This window comes from Podarcis muralis, chromosome 9, assembly GCF_964188315.1.
Source record: "Podarcis muralis chromosome 9, rPodMur119.hap1.1, whole genome shotgun sequence".
Taxonomy (NCBI): domain Eukaryota; kingdom Metazoa; phylum Chordata; class Lepidosauria; order Squamata; family Lacertidae; genus Podarcis; species Podarcis muralis.
Window position 1 is genome coordinate 1,770,893 of NC_135663.1, and position 20,992 is coordinate 1,791,884.

Here is a 20,992-nt window from a genome sequence, read left to right on the forward strand (position 1 = left end):
CTGAGGTCTCTCTTTTCATTTGGGCCTGCAGATTTTATACCTTTAAAGCATTTCATGGTGTTGCTTTCAAAGTGCTGCTTGTTTGTTTGTTTGTTTGTTTGTTTGTTTGCATTTATATCCCACCTTTTTCTCCAAGTAGCGCAAGGCAGCATACATTATTCTCCCTCTCATTTAATCTCCACAACAACCCTGGGAGGTAGGTCAGGCTGAGAGACAGTGACTGTACCCAACGGGTATCCAAACCGTCGTCTCCCAGGTTCTAGTCTAGCACTCTATGCCACAGTGTGTTTCAATGCTCCCACCCCTTTGTTTATTCATTATAAGCTAGGTTTTTTTGGGGGGGGGGTCATTTTGGGCATCAGAAGCACAAGATCCTAAATAAGGAGAACAACAGCCTGAACACCTGCTTACAAGGGCCAAATACCAGCTAAGACTGGGAAATTCAGGGTGTGTGGCAGCCCTGAACTAGAGAATGTGGGAACAAGGTGGGAACAGGAGCAAAGAAATAGCCAATATCTTTGTTCCTGTTCCCACATTCTCTAGTTCAGGGCTACCATACACCCCGAATTCCGTAGTCATAGGAAATTGCATCTCATTGCATCCTCATTGCATCTAATGACGCTCAGATATGCACAACCCATGGAAACTTTAGGTAAGCAATAACTTTCCTGTTGCAGAGATGTGGATAACCGAGGTTAATCAATGCAAAGAGCACAACAAGCTTCCAGAGTTAATCAGGCAAAAGCAGACTGGGATTAAAATCCGAACTCCACCTCTCAGCCTCAGTTCCTCAATCTGTAAAATGGGTATGTCTGTGGCCTATCTCACAGAATTGTTGCAAGATCAAGGACACAGCCCACTGGGAAGTGCTCCTGAGCAAGCCCTATGCAAATAGTGAGACTTGGCGATCTTCCATCTCTGGCCTTCCTCCTATTCTCTCTCTTCACTGTTAAAATTCAGACTCTTCCCTTACTTGACAAAGGGCTGCATACATCGATAGCACAGGGAGATTATGATAGTCACATTGCAAATCGCAACCATAATCATATTACGCTATTGGAGGGGTTTGCAATATCAGAGCAGTTGAGCAAAAGGGGGCAATAGTCCCCAATGATTTGACAATTGCCTTGCAGAAATATGAAATGATCATTATTAACACCGAATTATGAATCGCTTTCATATAAAAGAGTCGAAAACACAAACAACCAACGTGCTTAAGTTCAAAAGTGCCTAAATACAAAGGTGCATCTTACAGAACCCCCAAATGTTCCTATTTTCCAGGGACAGTCCTGGATTTTCAGAAGCTGGACCAGTTTCTGAGTTCATCCTGGAATGTCCCGCTTTTCCTCAGGACATCCCTGTTTTCACCAGAGAAATGTTGGAGGGAACAGAGTTATCTGGCCGAAGAGCCATCTGAAGAGGGTCCTGTCTAGGAAGGTTTTTTTAATGTTTTATTGTGTTTTTCTGTATGTTGGGAGCAGCCCAGAGTGCCTGGGGCAACTCAGTCAGATGGACGGGGTATAAATAATAAGGTTGTTGTCGTTGTTCTTGTTCTTGTTGTTATTATGGAATAGGCTATTCACAGTGCTATTTTTCTAGAAAAAGAGGTGCCAGAACTCACCATGAACACCTCCTTTGTCCTCTGATATTGGTACTGACGCCCTCCTGAGAGGTGCTGGAACTGAGTTCCAACTGAAAAAAAGCCCTGGGTGCTCCTATTTTCACCGGAGAAATGTTGGAGGATATGATCTTACCACCTCACCCAGAACCCCAAAAAACTCAGAAGCCCATGAGATGATTTGAGAGAGAGATGGGCAGAAGGGAAAATTTTCCTCCAGACCCACGCACCATTCCAGTGCCCATCACCAGGGCAGGTTTTTTTTGGTGCCAGAGAGCCCTGCTCCCCTGAGGTTTGGTGCTCCCAGTTGCATCTCAACTCTGGAATCCCAGACACGAGCTTCTCATTTTATTTGCAAGGAAACTCTCAGTGCCTCTCCTACCTAAGCTCTGAACTCTCTCCCATCCCATCTTCCCTCTCCGTCTCCTGGCAAACGATCGCCTGGTGGGGATCCCTGTTTGCCCCTGACTCTGCGCCACATCTAAGCGGGATAAATCTTTGGCAATTTAAGCAGCAGAAGAAGGCCAGGGCCTTCGGCAGCATGCAGGCAGAGAGCCCCTCCGGCAGCTCCAAATGAATTTAATTGGGAGCAGGCTTAAGGACGGCCAGCCGGGTGGAGCAATGGCAGGAGCAGCAGCAAACATCCTGGAGGTGGAATGCCACCCTGACGACAGACGTAGAAATGCCAAATCGGTGCCAAAGCTATATATATATATAGGGCTTTAAAGGTTTAAACCTTTAAAGCCCTGTACGGCCTGGGACCCTCGTACCTACGGGACCGCCTCTCCTGGTATGTCCCACGGAGGACCTTACGGTCTTCAAACAAAAACATCTTGGAGATCCCAGGACACAGGGAGGTTAGGCTGGCCTCAACTAGAGCCAGGGCCTTTTCGGCTGTGGCCCGATCTGGTGGAACGCTCTGTCACAAGAGATCAGGGCCCTGCGGGACTTGACATCTTTCCGCAGGGCCTGCAAGACAGAGCTGTCTGTCTAAACCTCTGCCCTGAGTCAAAGTGAGCAACACAAGAACAGCCTCAGATTGAAGTCCACCTGGCCCAGCCTTCTGTTTTCCCAGTGGCCAACCAGCTGCCCATGGAAGCCCACCAACAGGGTCCCATTGCAACAGCTTAGCCTCATCCTCCATTAACGGGCCTGATCATCTTTGAAAGCCATCCAAGTTGGTGACCATCGCAGACCCTCCTGGAAGCAAATCCCATAGTTGCACCACACACTGAGGATTCCAATTGCCAGAAAGGAGCCCCTCCCAACCCTACAATTCTAAGTCCTTCCTTTTGCATCTCCTGAATCTTCTGAAGTTCAAAGGCGATGCAGCAGAAAACTCCTAGAGAACTGCCTGTTGGAAAGAGAACTGGGTTGCAACTTTCCACAGAAGGATCTGATCAGCCTCCACTTAAGCCTCATAGGTTATGGTCCTCTTAACGGAGACTGGGGGTGGGTGGGGAGAGATGCCACTTCAAAGGAAGCCACAGTGGAGTCCCAAGAGGCTTGCCAGACCCCAGTCGCTCACCATCTTCTCAGCTATAATACCAGGCAGAACCCCAGAGGAATGCGGGAGAGGACCCCTCCCCTTCTAAGTAAAAGGGCGTCAGTTGCGCACACACACACACACACACACACACACACACACACACACACACAAAACACCCTTTCTGGCTGCCTGATGAAAGGGCTGCTGAAGGAAGGGAGCAGGGATTGTTTGTTTCCCCACCAATGGACAGGGATGAAGTCATAAGCAATTTCCACGTAATAAAGGCCACGTTGGCAGCTTCCATGTGCCGGGATATGGCATTGCGTGTGGAGAAGTGCTCAGGCAGAGCTCAGCTTGAACGACTCTCTTCCCATCCACCAGATGGAACCAATCTGGTCCAGGAGAGAGCATGACTTGCCCCAGAAGTGAAGCCCTTCATCCACATGACATCACAAAATCTGGACGCGTTTGTTTGTTTGTTTGTTTGAAGTGCTGGTCTTTGAAGCCTAAAAGGTCCAGGTCTGGGGTATCTCAGGGCTGCCTCTGTCATCTCACCCTCTTTCTTCCTTATTTCCCAACTCTGCCTTTGACCTGGTCATTTTCTTCTCTACTTCCTGAGTCATGTTGCTGTGTGCTTGCTGGCCACCCAAGAACCCTCACATCAACACGTTCTTCAGAGTGGGCCCCTCAACACAATAGACCTTCCTCAATCATGGGAGGCATCCCAAGGCATCATCTGAGCCAGCCTGCCAGGCTGGTTATGCCCATCTCTGGCCTGGCCATGTAGCCCACAGGGCAAGGCAGCACCATGGAGAGCTCCTGATCAGCAACCTGCTCTGAGAAGGATTGGATGTGGCCTCTTCAGCCTCTGCTTCCAGTCCCTCTCTCTAAGGCTCCCGAAGAACAGAGCCTCCTGGACAAGGCCAATGGCCCACCAGGCCTGGAATTCTTTTCTAGTATTATGAAAGGGTGGGGTAGCTTTTCTCAAGGCACTTTCCTCATGACATGCCCCACTTTTGAAGGAACGGAGCCTCTTAAAGGCCATGTGCCTGACCTTCTGCACCTGCTAGCCTCCAATCTGGTGCACTCTCTGTGCTGTTGCATCAGGACAGCCTCTCCTGGTCTGCCCCGCAGAGGACCTTAACGTCCATGAATAACCATAGTTTAGAGGTCCTGGGCCCTAAGGAAGTCAGACTATCCTCCCCCAGGGCCAGGGCCTTCTCAGTGATAGCTCTGACCTGCTGGAATGCTCTGTCCCATGAGACCAGGGCCCTGCAGGATTTAGCCTCCTTCCGCAGGGCCTGTAAGACAGAGCTATTCCGCCTGGCTTTCAATTTGAACTTAGCCTGATCTTTTATTCCCCTTCCTTAACTCCCTGCTCTGGGATCCCACAGCTAATTCTCCCCTGGTCTCCTTGCTGGCCCAAATAGGACTAATTTAGCCAGCTAGCCCTGGTGATCATCTAATGTTTATTGGGTGGATTTCCCCCCTAAATTGATTTTTTAATTCTGAATTTATTGTTATTCACGTTTTATACTGTATTTTATGCTGGTTTTGTTGCATCAATTAAGTGTTTTAAATTTGTTGTTAGCTGCCCTGAGCTCAGTTTTCTGAACCAGGAAAGGCGGAGTATAAATAAAGATTTATTTATTTTATTTATTTATCAGGAGGTAGGTTAGGGGTCCAGTAGAAGACACCCATGTTGGTCCGTTGAATTTGTTCCAGGGGATGCCCACCAGCGCTTGATTTAGTGGGGGCTCCTGGTCACAAGCGTCAGAGTCAGAGTCAGGAATCCCATCTCACTTCTTAGAATCATACAAGTGTAGCATTGGAAGGGGTCACCATGGGCCATCTAGTCCAACGCCCGGCAATGGAGGAAATCTCAACTGAAGCTTCGATGACAGGTGGCCATCCAACCTCTGCTTAGAAACCTCCAAGGAAGGCGAGTCCACTGCCTTCCAAGGGAGTCCATACCCACCTCAAGCAGCTCTTGCCAGCAGAAGGTTCATCCTAAGGTTTAGCCAGATGACTCTGCAGCCTCTCTGACTCTTTGTCTTGAGCGCTGCTGGACTCCGGGGTCACGACAGGCTAGGAACCAACACAAGCTGTCCCTGACTGGGGTGATGAGAGAAAGGGAACAGGGCTTCCTGTTGCTGATGTTGTGTCCAGCTCAAAGGGAAGGAGGAGCCTTTGGAGAGAACTGGCATGAAAAGGAGTTTCCTGACAAGACGTGAGTGTTCCCAGGAATGCTGACAACGGCATGAGGTATCTGCACTCCGAAAGAAGCACTTGGAGAGCCTGATCCTTGACCTCTTCCTGACTGTCCTGGGACAGGAACATCTTGTCCTGAGCAGTGTTCAAAGCCACTCCAAACTGATCCAGCATCTGAGGATGTCCGTGGTCCTCTCGTCCCCATTCACAATGGAGAAACATATCTTGAGGCAAGCAAGAGTGGCCTGGAAATTGGACAGGGCTTGCTTGGATGAAGATGGCCTCACCTAGCGGTTGTTCAGACTAGAAGAGGCACCAATGCCTTCTGGATGCTCAGGTGAAGCACAAGTTTGGTCCAGACCTGAAGGAGCATCTCCACCCCATCGTTCTACCCGGACACTGAGGTCCAGCGCCGAGGGCCTTCTGGCAGTTCCCTCATTGTGAGAAGTGAGATTACAGGGAACCAGGCAGAGGGCCTTCTCGGTGGTGGCACCCGCCCTGTGGAACTCCCTCCCATCAGATGTCAAAGAGATAAACAACTACCTGACATTTCAGAAGACATCTGAAGGCAGCCCTGTTCAGGGAAGTTTTTAATGTGTGACATTTGAATGTATTTTTAATCTTTCTTGGAAGCCGCCCAGAGTGGCTGGGGAAACCCAGGCAGATGGACAACCCAGCCAGATGGGGCTACAAATAATAAATTATTATTATTATAAAGACTCTAAGGTAAGGCATCAGATGGAAGAGTAAGCTGGAGTCACAGGAAGAGACTGACTGGCTCCAGGTCACCCATTGCTGATTCGAACCTCGATCTCCCAGGTTCTAGTCTCTCTAACCACTATACCACACTGGCACAATTCAATTCCTGGCATCTCCAGGTAGGTCTGCATTTCCATAGGAAAGAGACCATGCCTGAAACCCCAGTTGAACTCAGCCATTATGGTAGCCTCCTATATCATTCGGGAAGAGGAAGAGGAGAAAAGGAGGGTGGGGGACTTGGGGTGCCCCCTCATGGGAAATCCCTGACTCTTCACTTCTCCCTGAATCAGGGAGGTCAATTTTGGCCCAAGAGGGGGAATGAACAGGAGAAGGCATGCCAGCTGACAGACCACCCTGGGCAGGGGATACATGCCCAGCAGAGTCCTCAATCTTGTAGATCGACAACTGGAAATGCCTTAAAGGCTTTCCTTTCACATTTAATTCTAGGGACCCAATGCCTTTTCCCCACATCTCTGTGGGGGTTTTTTATGTACAATATTTTATGGCTGTGTGTACTTAACCTGCGGCCTAGGACCCACGTACCTATGGGACCGCCTCTCCTGGTATGTCCTGCGGAGGACCTTAAGGTCCACAAATAACAACACTTTGGAGGTCCTAAGCCTCAAGGAGGTAAGATTGGTTTCAACTAGGGCCAGGACCTTTTCAGTACTGGCCCCGACATGGTGGAACGCTCTGTCACAAGAGACCAGGGCCCTGCGGGACTTGACATCTTTCCACAGGGCCTGCAAGACAGAGCTGTTCCGCCTGGCTTTTGGTTTGGACTCAGTCTGACCCTTATGTTTCCCTCCCCTTATGGTCTTGATCTATGGGCTACTTTAAAATGAGGCTGCATTTTAAATTGCATTTTAACCTGTATTTTAAATTGGTTTTCCCCCCCCCTCTCTTTTTCCCCTATTATGTTTTTACTGTGATTTTATTGGTGTTAGCCATCCTGAGCCCGGCTCTGGCCGGGGAGGGCGGGGTATAAATAATAATAATAATAATAATAATAATAATAATTATTATTATTATTATTATTATTATTATTATTATTATTATTATTATCATTATTATTATTATTATTATTTCCTCACTAATCCCAGAATCTCCTTATTTGTCCATCAGCATTCATAGTCCTTCTTTGCCCCCCACCAAATGAGATCAAGGCAGCACACCTGGTAACTTCCCTCCTAATTTTCATTTAAAAAATCATGAAAATTCATACAATAACCCTATGAAGTAGGGAAGGCTGAGAGGGGGAGATTGGCAGCCAAGGGCTCTCAATAAGCTTGACTCACCCCGGCAGACTTTTCACTTGTGGGCAACACCAACACATCTCTATCGGGGTCCAGCCATGCCCACACCCTGAATCAGAAGTCTCCTCAGACGAGGGGTAACAGTGGAACAGGACGCCAACATCCACTGCTCCTGGTTAGCAACCTTTTAGGGGTTGTTGCTGCTTTCATTTGATGAAAAATGTGATTTGTGTGCTCTGGATCTAAGCACCCCTTCGCAATTCCAGCTTGTATTCTGAGCTATAAACCAGAAAGGTTAGCCTTAATTTCCCCCTTTCTTGCAGAGTGATTACCTGGACTGGAATGAGAGGCTCTTTGTCATCAATATCAATGAGGACGTCATCCCTTGGAGTGAGGCTCACGTCATCTGAAATACAAAATAAGTGAGATTTGCAGAGTGCGGGGAGGCAGGACTGGAATCGTGTGCAAATCACAACCAGCCCATTCTCCTATTTCCCTGTTCAGGAGACTCTTTTAAGGACATAAGAACCTAAGAAAAAGGATAATAATTTATTATTTATACCCCACCCATCTGGTTGGGTTTCCCCAGCCACTCTGGGCGGCTTCCAACAAAGTATTAAAATACAGTAGTCTGTTAAACATTAAAAGTTTCCCTAAAGAGGGCTGCCTTTAGATGTCTTCTAAAAGTCTGGTAGTTGTTTATCTCTTTGACATCTGGTGGGAGGGCTTTCCACAGGGCGGGTGCCACCACTGAGAAGGCCCTCTGCCTGGTTCCTTTTAACTTGGCTTCTCGCAGGGAGGGAACCGCCCTCGGAGCTGGATCTCAGTGTCCGGGCTGAATGATGGGGGTGGAGACGCTCCTTCAGGTCTACTGGGCCGAGGCCATTTAGGGCTTTAAAGGTCAGCACCAACACTTTGAATTGTGCTCAGAAACGTACTGGGAGCCAATGTAAGTCTTTCAAGACTGGTGTTATGTGGAACGCTCTGTCTCATCAGTCCAGGGCCTTGTGGGATCTGATTTCTTTCCGCAGGGCCTGTAAGACAGAGTTGTTCTGCCTGGCCTTTGGCTTAGAATCAACTTGATCCCCTCCCCCTCTTTCCTTTCTCCTTCTGTGATGGAACTCCTATTTGGGGACTTCCCTGGCTTTTTTCTGGCCCATGTATGACCAGTCTGGATAATTGGCCTTGGTGAAGATTTGACGTTTCCATCCCCAAAAAGTTTTTGATTTGAGTTTCCATTGAAATGAGGCTGCATTTTAATGTTGTATTTTAATCTTGTTTTTAAGTTGTATTTTAATCAATTGTTTTTATACCTGGTGTTAGCCGCCCTGAGCCTTGGCTGGGGAGGGTGGGGTATAAATAAAATGTATTATTATTATTATTATTATTATTATTATTATTATTATTATTATGTCTCTCTCTGTGAATAATGAATCAAATACCAGCCTGACCTTCCCCAGCTTGCCATAAAAGGTAAAGGTACCCCTGCCCGTACGGGCCAGTCTTGACAGACTCTAGGGTTGTGCGCCCATCTCACTCAAGAGGCCAGGGGCCAGCGCTGTCCGGAGACACTTCCGGGTCATGTGGCCAGCATGACATCGCTGCTCTGGCGAGCCAGAGCCGCACACGGAAACGCCGTTTACCTTCCCGCCAGTAAGCGGTCCCTATTTATCTACTTGCACCCGGGAGTGCTTTCGAACTGCTAGGTTGGCAGGCGCTGGGACCGAACAATGGGAGCGCACCCCGCCGCGGGGATTCGAACCGCCGACCTTTCGATCGGCAAGCCCTAGGCGCTGAGGCTTTTACCCACAGCGCCACCCGCTTGCCATACCTGCATGCATTTCAGGGAACACGACCTCCTCCTTGTAGGGATCGCAGAAAAATGCTTCGAGAGAGCGGATGGTGCACTGGCCCACCACCGGCTTCCGGCCAAAGGGCCTGTTGTCAATCACTTTGATGATGATGGGGGGACAGTACAGATCTTCCCTTGGCAAGTTCTGAAACAAGAAGCAGAATTAGCGCAGCAAGGCAAAGAAAGAGAGGGAGGAAGAGGAGAAAGAGGGAGGGTGGACCTCTTTCCATTGGGCATATGTTAAGTATAATTGTTGTATTGCACACTGAAATGGAGAGTGCCTGTCAGGATTCGGAAGAGCGACTTCCTCCCTCCCTTTGGCCGTGAGATAAGCAGAAGAAAGCAAAAATTGCCTCTTACCATTTAAAGAGAATTTTAATGATCACAGCGAAAGAGCAAAGAGTCCATATCAGAATGAAGGTGCTCCCAACTAAGGTTTCCACCCACTTCCTCCCTGCTCCCTGGTCACTTCCACTGCTTGTAACCTGACTTCACAACCACCGTGCTTTTTGTATAGCCACCTTATTGGCTCTACGTGACCTTGGACTGATAGGCTCAACACTTTCGAGCAAGAGAGAGTCTGTTAGTTCTTTCTCTTCCAATTCTTCTTCACCTTGCTGTTCACCCCCCCAGTTCTTCCCAACTTTTGTCTTCAGCACTATGCCTCTCTGCAAACTACTGTTCTAAATCTATACTGCTCCACTGCTCCTGGGCAGCTTCAGAATCCTGGTCAGGAGCAGGGGGAGGCTCCCACCGTTCCTTATCAGAGCTGTACTCCTCAGCCTGGTCTCTGACAATGCCTTAGGTATATTGCTGAAAGGGTTTAACATTGGAAATTTCCTTTGAAGTATTCTGAAGCTCTCTGAGCTCTAACCAGTTAACTACTGCTGTTCTCTGCTCGCTTACACAAGAGTGTCTAACCTTAGATTACATGATCAAGGTATTCAATTGCAAATCGCCATTTTGAAGGGGAGGTGCCTTTGTCTTTTGTTCCCAGATACAGTTTACTTGGGTCATATAAATGAGCCTCCCCAGGACCTGCATAGCCTTAGGCTAGATGCAGGCTAATGCAACCTATGGGAGAGACAGAGCTTTGATTTTTGCTCTGATCGTAATTATTTTATATATTGAAGAAAAAGAACCAATGATTGGACAAGCATAAGACTTTTGGAATTGTTTGGATGTGTCATAGATTGATTTGTACCTGTTTTGAAGGAGTTCTGGTTAGTAAATATGCTTTGAAGCACATTTATGGGTCTGGACCATTTTTATTCCAAAAGGAGTCAGCTTTTATGCATCCTATTATTTCAAGCAGTGCAATGTTATTATCTAAAGGTAAAGGTGAAGGGACCCCTGACCATTAGGTCCAGTCGTGGCCGACTCTGGGGTTGCGGCACTCATCTTGCTTTATTGGCCGAGGGAGCCGGCGTACAGCTTCTGGGTCATGTGGCCAGCAGGACTAAGCCACTTCTGGCAAACCAGAGCAGCACACGGAAACGCTGTTTACCTTCCCGCCAGAGCGGTACCTATTTATCTACTTGCACTTTGACGTGCTTTCGAACTGCTAGGTGGGCAGGAGTAGGGACCGAGCAACAGGAGCTCACCCCGTCGCGGGGATTCGAACCGCCAACTTTCTGATCAGCAAGTCCTAGGCTCTGTGGTTTAACCCGCAGCGCCACCCACGTCCCTCATGTTATTATCTACAATAGTATAAAGATGGAAGAGGGGGTTGGACTAGATGATCTCAGGGTCCCTTCCGACTCTTTGATTATATGATTCAAAGAGCAAAGGTGATTCTCCAGCCAAGAATGGCAAGAGAAAGGTGTGATGAGCATGCAGAGCCAAGACGAAGCAGAAACGACGGCCTCTCACCACTTCCATGAAGAGGACAGAGATGTCAAAGTTGGGGTTCTTCTTGAGGTTCTTGATGACGCACGACTGAACCATCTGTCCTCCACACTCCACCAGGAGACTGGGAGAAGTCACGCTGGCCAGCTGGTAACTTTTCAGGTTCCGGAGCCCCCAAGCCAATATCTAAATTCGGGAAGGACAAAAGGAAAGAAGTATAATCGCTTATCTTCGGCTGAACGGAGGGATGAACGGAACCGTGAGCTTGCCAAGGTAAGGTTCATTCCTGAGTTATTTGAAGCTTGACAGATCACTCTCCTTCCCAGGCTGAGAGAAAAATGGCGAAAACAGAATATTTATTGGGACAGTGTGATTTTTGCAGCAGCTGCTGCTGCTAAAGTTGCAAAACAATGACACACAGGGCGGAGCAATGGAGAACTTCTGAAACCACAATGGGATATCAGCTCTGCCCAAGGCATGATGGAGAACAGCAACAACTGGGAAAGACAGACAAAATATTTTACAAGGACAGTAAGAAACAACACGGACAGAATAATTGCCACACACAGGAAGAACAAGGATATAGTCTGAATGCTTCACCTATAGATTTGTAAATCATGTAATATGTCAATAAGAATGGAAGTCGTTAAAGTTGCAGTTGTTGTATAAGGGATTGTTATTTTGACTGGAGTGTAATTGAAATGAATAAGATTTTAGACTGCAGAAATAAAGTAAATCATCAAACTATCAATTATAGCGGTACGCAGGTGGCACTGGGAGTTAAACCACAGAGCCTAGGACTTGCCGATCAGAAGGTCGGCAGTTCAAATCCCCGCGACGGGGTGAGCTCCCGTTTCTTGGTCCCTGCTCCTGCCCACCTAGCAGTTTGAAAGCACATCAAAGTGCAAATAGATGAATAGGTACCACTCCGGTGGGAAGGTAAACGGCATTTCCGTGTGCTGCTCTGGTTCGCCAGAAGCGGCTTGGTCATGCTGGCCACATGACCCGGAAGCTGTACGCTGGCTCCCTCGGCCAATAAAGTGAGATGAACGCCGCAACCCCAGAGTCGTCCGCAACTGGACCTAATGGTCAGGGGTCCCTTTACTTTTACCTTATCAATTATAGCACATGGAGGGCCACCTATATTGTATAATTTGGTATCTGAATGATTGGCATTGGTAATTGTATTGTAATTTGGCGTTGCTATAATGAGGCTATGATTGGATTATTGTAATTGGAAACTAATAAAAATTATTCTCAAAAAAGGAAATGGCACCCAAAGGTGTGCAGTCTTAGAAGAGAGAGGAAACCATTGAGAAAAGAAGAAACTCCTTGACGTGGCAACTCAGCGCGGCCAAATCAATTTAATGCATTCACATCCCACATTTTCTCCAAAGATCTCAAGATGGCGGAATGGTTCTCCCTTCTACTCATTTAATCTACCCACAACCAACCTGCGAGGTAGACTGAGAAGCAGTGACGAGGCCAAAGTGATGGAGTCAACTTACTGGCCAAGTAGGAATTGGAACCCAGGTCTGACCCTCTCACCACTGCATCCCGCTGGCTCGCGACACAATCCCTTTGGTGTAGGTTGTTAGGGAAGGGCCACAGCTCAGCAGGAGAGCACCTGCTTTAAACGCAGAAGGTCCCAGGTTCAAATTCCCAACAACACCTCCAGGGCGGGCCAGGTATGTGCCCCAGAGAACTGCAGTGAGGACCAAGCTAAGCTAGGCAGATGAATGGTCTGGCTTGGGATAAAGCAGAAAGGGGTTAAACTTCTCAGTAAGGGGACCATGGCTGTTATTATGGGCGGGCTATAAATAAATTATTATTATTATTATTATTATTAATTATTATTATTATTATTATTATTATTATTATTATATTTATTTATAGCCTGCCCATCTGGCTGGGCTTCCCCAGCCACTCTGGGCAGCTTCCAACCAAATATTAAAATTCAGTAATGCATCAAACATTAAAAGCTTCCCTAAACACGGCTGCCTTCAGATGTCTTCTAAAAGTTTGGTAGTTGTTGTTCTCTTTGACATCTGATGGGAGGGCGTTCCACAGGGCGGGTGCCACCACCAAGAAGGCCCTCTGCCTGGTTCCCTGTAACTTGGGTTCTTGCAGTGAGGGAACCGCCAGAAGGGCCTTGGAGCTGGACCTCAGTGTCCGGGCAGAATGATGGGGGTGGAGATGCTCTTCAGATATACTGGGCCAAAGCCGTTTAGGGCTTTAAAGGTCAGCACCAACACTTTGAAATGTGCTCGGAAACGTACTGGGAGCCAATGTAGGTCTTTCAAGACCGGTGTAATGTGGTCCCGGCGGCCGCTCCCAGTCACCAGTCTAGCTGCCGCATTCTGGATTAGTTGCAGTTTCCGGGTCACCTTCAAAGGTAGCCCCACATAGAGTGCATTGCAGTAGTCCAAGCGGGAGATAACCAGAGCATGCACCCCTCTGGCCAGACAGTCTGTGGGCAGGTAGGGTCTTAGCCTGCGTACCAGATGGAGCTGGTAGACAGCTGCCCTGGACACAGAATTGACCTGCGCCTCCATGGACAGCTGTGAGTCCAGGATGACTCCCAGGCTGCGCACCTGGTCCTCCAGGGGCATAGTTACCCCATTCCGGACCAGGGAATCAATGACCCATCAAAAATCAGCATTGTATTGTCAGAACTGATGCATTGTGCCTGATCATATCAAATGAAAGTTTCTCTCTCCCAGAGGATTGTTTGTGGCCCCCCAGGCATGGCTCAGGTGGCCTCCGGCACCCACCTCAATGGCTGTACGCTGAAGGACGGGCTTGATCCCCTGAGGTACCATGAAGATGTTCGGCTCTCTCTGGGGCGGAGGGTAAGGCAGATCCGAATCTTCAGACTGGAACAGAAAGGGAAAGAAGTCAGGTAAAATCAGCAATGATACACTGGGAGAGGGATTTGGGGCACAATATTCAACTTTCAGATTGGGAAAGGTTATGGAACACCAATTGGAAATTCATGGCTTGTTGTACGCTGAAAGAAAACTAAACAAAAATGATGTACAGGTGGTATCTGACTCCTAGTAAGTTAGCAAAAATGTGTAAGACAAGTACAAATACCTGCTGGAGATGTAAGGAAAAAGAAGGTACCTTTTATCGTATGTGGTGGTCGTGTAAGGTAATGAAAGCATTCTGGGAAATGATATAGAATGAAATGAAAAAAATGTTTAAAATATCTTTTATTTAAAAACCAGAAGTGTTTTTATTAGGAATTGTAGGTGCCGATATTCCAAAGGATCAGAAAAGGCTTTTTATGCATGGAACAAAAGCCGCGCAGATGTTACTAGCCCAGATGTGGAAGGAAGATAAAGTCCTGTCCAGAGAGGAATAGCAAACCAAGCTAGGAGACCACTGTAAGCAGATGAAAACATTAGCATGGTTTTAATAACACTTGTAATGTAACAAGTATTATGGGCAATATGGACAGATTTAAAATATGGATTATGAAATAAGATGCAGTTGATAACGTTGACAATAAGACCCGAGGAGGGGATGGAAGGAAGTCTAGAGATTCGGAGTAATCTCTAAACGTTGATATTTATTTGGTATTGTTATAACTCTACACTTGTAAAATCAAATAATTTTTATTTCAAAAATAAGAGGAAGGAAGAAGAAGAAGAAGAAGAAGAAGAAGAAGAAGAAGAAGAAGAAGAAGAAGAAGAAGAAGAAGAAGGGGGGGAAAGAAGTCAGAAGCGCCATTCGGCTTTCTTCACACAGTAAGGCAAACACAACTGGCGTGCAATGATTTCAATCGTGAGCTGGGTCCCACATTGCAGAGGGTTGTGTTGGAATATTCCGTTCCACCTTAAGAACAGACATGTGGAATTGTTGTGTGTCACATGTCTGTTTACACTCCAGCACAGCTTGCTGGGAACTTCCGTTTGTGTATAGCTTTTGCTTTAAGCTGCTTGCTTTGGACACGAAGGAGATCAGACATGTTTCCTTTTATCCTGATGTACGCTGAATAAGGGACACGGGTGGCACTGTGGGTTAAACTACAGAGCCTAGGGCTTGCCGATCAGAAGGTCAGCGGTTCGAATCCCTGTGACTGGGTGAGCTCCTGTTGTTCAGTCCCAGCTCCTGCCAACCTAGCAGTTTGAAAGCACGTCAAAGTGCAAGTAGATAAATAGGTACCACTCCAGCGGGAAGGTAAACGGCGTTTCCGTGCGCTGCTCTGGTTCTCCAGAAGCGGCTTAGTCATGCTGGCCACGTGACCCGGAAGCTGTACGCTGGCTCCCTCGGCCAATAAAGCGAGATGAGCGCCACAACCCCCAGAGTCGTCCACGACTGGACCTAACGGTCAGGGGTCCCTTTACCTTTACCTATGCTGAATAAACTGCTTGTAAATATGATCATGAAGACAGGAGTGCCTGGCGTGCTCTGGTCCAGGGGGTCATGAAGAGTCGGACACGACTAAATGACTAAACAACAACAAAATGTGCTCACACAGCCTCTCCAGCCACTTCTGTTGTGTAGTGTTTACTCTGCTGTGTAGCGTGCCCTTGCTTCTAAAGCTCGGGTCACAGATGCTGCACCAAGGACTGGAGATCGCCCGGCCCACCGGCCGGTGGGCTGGAGCCAGCTGGGGGCCTGCCAACTGCCCCCATTTCCTTGGTTGCATGCCAACAGGTTGGGCTGGATGGCCTTTGGGGAACCCAACCAATGCTACAGTTCTATGATTCTCTGCTGCAGGCTCCTCACTTCAGCGCCACCTTTTGCACCCTGGTGCTGGAAAGGTCTCCATCGGGAGGTTGCAGACTCTCCTTCCTTGGAGATTTTTATGCAGAACTTGGCTGACCATCTGCCAGGGAAGGGGGCTCGTGGGAGAGAATCTTATCTGTTGCGGCTCCTAAACTGTACACCTGGCACCTTCATTGAACAGGATGCTGAAGATGCACATCTTTGACCTGGCCCAAGACCCCTGAGATGTCTGTTTTTATGCCTCATTTCTATTTTTATGGTTACAAAGTTGAAGAGTATGAGAATAATAATAATAATATTTGAACTCATCACAGTGTAGCACCTTCCAGAGTCTTCCTTCCTGCTCTGCCTTCGCCCTAGTTTTCCCTGCAAGAAAAGTTCCCAAGGTTCATCCTAACCGTGTTCTTTTCTAGTCACTGGAGCAAATGGAAAACCCTCGGGGTCTGGGGGTGGGGACCAGGCGCCCCCGAACCAAAGGCAGCAGTTGGAAGCAATTTAGGAGCCAGTCACTCTTTCCAGGCTAAAGCATTATTGCATTAAATGAAGGAGGCAGATACATTTCAAACATCGGATCAGGCCATATTTATTTATAGATCCCTATATGTGCGCATTAATAAGGCTACGGAGAGGGATGCCGGGCGGTGGCCTGCCAGAGGCGCTCCGACGTCGGCTCGCAATTTTCCTCGGCGGTTGCCAGGAGCTGCCAAATCAAAACAGCTTGTCGGGAGCAGTGGCTCTGCCAGGTCTGCTCGGGGGAAACTGGAGCCACAGATGTCTCTCCCGATGGAGCAAACCGGGAGGATTTAGGGGGTGGGGTGGGTAGCAGGGACCCTGTCTTCTCCAAGCCAGGCTACTGTTCTGCCAACAGCTGCAAGGTTGGCAGTGCCACCGTTCAAAGGAGGGCATGAGCTATTGCCATCAGCTGGATGACTGTGATGTGCTCTGCGTGGGGCTGCCCTTGGCCCTGGTGCAGAAGCGGATGGGAGCAGCCGGCCAAGAACCTGTGGCGCCATTCTTAGCTGCCACTGGCTGCCCGCTTACTCCCAAGTCAGGCTCAGGGTCCTTGCATAAATTTACAAATCCCTGAACTACTTCACCTGAGCCCTAATATCCCAACTCGATCCCCGATATCTTCTCCAGGACATTGGCCATTGGCCATTCCTTGAGTTGTTGAGGCTCGTTTGACCACAGCAAGAAACTGAGCCTTTCGTGTCATGGACCTGGTCCTATGGAACTCTCTGCCACTGGTGATTCAGCAGGTGCCTTCTCTTTCGACTTTTAACTGCCTGCCTAAACCCTGCTCCCAGCTAGTGTAGACAAGACTGATCTAGACTGGCCAGTGGCCTGACTCTCCTTCGTTCCTGTGACATCATCTGCATCTTTGGTACACAAGACCCAACCTAATTGGGTATTGATTAGACGTTGGGTATTGATTAGCTGTCAGTTAGCCAGGACACCTTGAGCTAGATGACAATCACTGTTAATTGTATACATTGTGATTTGCTGTTTTTTTATTGATTATAGATTGGTAATTCTTTATTGTGGTTGATAAATGTAAACTTTATTATTTGCTGATGTTTAATTTTACTGGCTGCTATCAGATTCTGATGGCTTGCTGAATATTGCTTTGTTTGATAGAAGCTGCTTATTTTAAAGTTATTGTGACTTATTGGATCAGATGGTTGCTGTTTGATGTTATATTATGTTTTGATGTGTGTCGGAAGCGGCCCAGAGTCGGTGTGGTAAAAATAAAATAAAATAAATCAAATCATCAACATTATCATCATCATCATCATCATCATCATCAGAGTGAACTTTGCTTGGGAGGTTGAGTCCCACCCCAAAGCTTAGATTTGCTTTAGAAGTAGAAAGCGAAGCATGAGACAGGTCAGGGCTGCTGGTCAGGCCGGCATACAAGTCCAGGAATTAGTTGAGCCAGGCTGGACAAGCCAGGACAGAGTCTGCCCTTCTACAGGAACACGGAGTCATCCCTGATGAGCAAGTAGCTGAAATACCACATTTTGGCCACACACAGAGGGGGCGCTGCAGCACAGAGCAAGCCAGCAAGTCCAGCAATAGGAAGCTGCCATGGTGGCTCAGAGATCAAGGGCTCTGGCAGGATTTACCCCCCAGAAAAGGGGTCTCTGGTGGGCCCCATCCTGTCTCTGCAGCACCTACCGGCAACTGTAAGCAGAACCCCAATGGCTGCCATACAGCTGGCTCTGGGAGCCACTGCTTATAAGTCCCCGTTGCGGGACCTCCAAATGGCAGCTCCCAGACTCAGCACCGACGGGAGAATTGGGGAAGAAATATAATTTGAAGAAGGGCCTGTGGAGGCATCAGGAATTTCCCGAGAATGCCAGGCGCTGCCAGATAGGCTGCCATATTCTCTTGTTTGGCAGCTTATGGGAAGCAAAAGCAGTGGGGGGTCCCAAATTCAGCAGCGAGCTTCCAGATTTGGGCTCCAAAATTTCAGGAATGGGAAGGGCCTGCATTTTTAAACATTCTTTTTTAAAAAACCCGTTCATCCAGGCATTTGCAACTGGGCACTGTTAAAACTCTCTGAACCACCACCCCGCCAAATAATATACCAACTTCCCATATCCTCTGGCTCTGAGAAAAACAGGAGGCATTGGCAAACACACACACACCCTGCCACAGGGGTGCTGTAAAGATTAAGTCTGCAAAAATCTTGCTTGCCCAACGGACTCCGTGACCCATGATACCAAGCGGGAAATTAGAATGGCTGGGTAGCAAAGGGTAAGGCAGTCATCTGTGAAGCATGAGCAACGGGCAAAAAGAGCCTCAGACCTTTATTCCGCAGATTTGGGGGGGCGGGGTGAGGTTTCTTCCAACATTTAAGGCAACGAGAAGAGAAGCGTGTGGCCAAATCCAAGCTTGTGGCCAAGGAGAAATCCAGGTGCATTTCATAGGAAAGACCTGATAATAATTGCCCTGAAGGGGGCATTTTGGCCCAGCACTCCCATTCCAATAGCAGCCTGGCAGAAGCCTCTGGTCTTTGATCCCTGGCATCTGGGATACAGTGCCCCTGCCTGAGGAGGTTCTGATCTTAGCCCCCAGGGCTATCTGGTAGACTTTATCTTCCATGAGGAATGCTCTGAAGCTCTTTGGCCCATTTGCCCAGTCCCCAAGATGGTTGCCCAGCAGAGAGCGGTGGAAAAGGAGAGGGTGAGCAAAACATGATGATACCCATCGGAGAAGCCCCTCCTGGTAGAAGAGGTGGGTGCACAGCTGTGAAGCGCCAGTCCCGGGCGAGGCAAGACGGAGGGGGAGAGAAAGCAGACAAGGAACATCAGATGAGGAACATCACCAGCGCAAGGACCCTCTTGCACCTGCAGATCTCTGCAGCTGCTGGACCAACAGAGCCCTGGTGCTATGGGGGGGCTACCAGATTTCTCCTTTCTCCGGAGCTTTTAAAAGAGGGGGAAGCCACAGCCTGGATCTGCGGGAGACTCCTGTGTAGGAAATGAGCTTTTCCTTCCAAGCCTGGCCTCAGGTATGGGGCCATCGGGACGCGGGTGGCGCTGTGGGTTAAACCACAGAGCCTCGGACTTGCCGATCAGAAGGTCAGTGGTTCGAATCCCCGCGATGGCGTGATCTCCCGTTGCTCGGTCCCTGCTCCTGCCAACCTAGCAGTTCGAAAGCACGTCAAAGTGCAAGTAGATAAATAGGTACAGCTCCGGCGGGAAGGTAAAGGGCGTTTCCATGCGCTGCTCTGGTTCGCCAGAAGCGGCTTAGTCATGCTGGCCACATGACCCGGAAGCTGTACACCGGCTCCCTCAGCCAATAAAGCGAGATGAGCACCGCAACCCCAGAGTCAGACACAACTGGACCTAATGGTCAGGGGTCCCTTTACCTTTACCTTTTTATCTTCCACATTCAACCCAAAGTCCCCTGTCCCCAGATATCTCAACCCCAATTTTCTTGGAAAGAAAGCTCCATGGAAGTGGGAGAAGGTTTTCTGTGCAGATCTAACAAAGCCACGCACTTTTCTTTCCAAAGCTCTCCCCATGCCTGAGCTTGCGGCCATTCTTAAGAGCATCCTGGAAGGCAGATCAGCCATACTTCCAAAGTGCAGGTGGAAAGCGGAGGTGGAGATGGGATGGGTAGTAACTCAGAGCACATGCTTCGCATGCAAACAGATCTTGGGTCCAATCCCCAATGGTGGCATCTACAGGTTGGGTTTGAAAAGATCATTTCTCTCTCTCTCAAAGCCTGGAGAGCTGGGAAGGGAGGTTGGTCAGCTAGAGGAGCCAATGGGGCTGACCACCACCCAGCCACCAAGAACCTGGAGCCCCCTCTGTGGTCGGACCCCTGCCTCTTAAGGAAGCATGCAGTTCCAAGCACACCAGCCTCACATGCAGAGTCTCATGAGCGAGGGTGCCATGTCTCGCCTTTAGAAGCTGACCGGAGGCGTATTCCCATCTGTTGGGACATCTTGGGCGCTTTCATACAGTCTCAGGCTCATCTCAAATTTCCTAGTTGTGCCTTGGGCAATGCCCCTGAATTATTACACACCTCAAATAAAGGACTTGGCCACACTTCTAGAAAGCACATTGAAATATACTTGGAGTCAAGAGTGGATTTCATGCTCTTTATTCCACTCATAGTGGTGAGGAGGAATGGAAGTTCCCCCAGAATGTCTGCTTTATGTACATTATTTACACAATGGGCCCCACGTGATTGGCTAATTCCGGGATTCTCCTGTAGGCCAATCAGGTTGTGGATTCATTTCCACCTGGAGCTGGATTGGGTGGCTCCTGTGGACCAATCAGACTGCTGCATTCTGAATCCTATTGTCTTAGGACCAATCAGACTGCTGCATTCTGGATCCTATTGTTCTAGGACCAATCAGACTGCTGCCTTTTGGATCCTATTCAACTCAGTACATAACACACCTGTTCAAGCGGCTTCCTTTTCTAGCCACAAGTCCGAGGGGATTTGCCTTTGCCCCACCGCAGTCCCCTCGGAAAATCACTTGGTCCCGCTAAATCAGAACAAACAGCCATCCATGGAAAACCCAGTTGCCATTTGCTCCGATTCAGTGCTAAGCCGCGGGCGAAAGCAGTGGGGAAAATGGAAGTGTGGTTGAGACCCAAGTCTGCTTTCTTACACTGAAGAGCCTCTGTCACAGGGCTTGGGACGGGAGCCCCATCACTGAGCTACATAGGCTGGGGGTCTGAGAGAGACTTGATCTATGG

General features: G+C 48.5%; 1 protein-coding gene across 8 annotated transcripts in view; it reads right to left on the reverse strand.

Annotated features, from left to right (window-relative positions):
• DYSF (dysferlin) overlaps nt 1-20,992 on the reverse strand; it is a 187,337-nt gene that overhangs the window by 44,349 nt on the left and 121,996 nt on the right. For all 8 annotated transcript variants that reach the window (XM_077933691.1, XM_077933693.1, XM_077933695.1 and 5 more), the window contains 4 exons: nt 13,808-13,909; nt 11,058-11,219; nt 9,165-9,330; nt 7,666-7,739 (listed from right to left, as the gene is read on the reverse strand). In XM_077933691.1, coding sequence (XP_077789817.1) covers nt 7,666-7,739; nt 9,165-9,330; nt 11,058-11,219; nt 13,808-13,909 — 504 coding nt within the window. The remainder of the gene's footprint in view (nt 1-7,665; nt 7,740-9,164; nt 9,331-11,057; nt 11,220-13,807; nt 13,910-20,992) is intronic.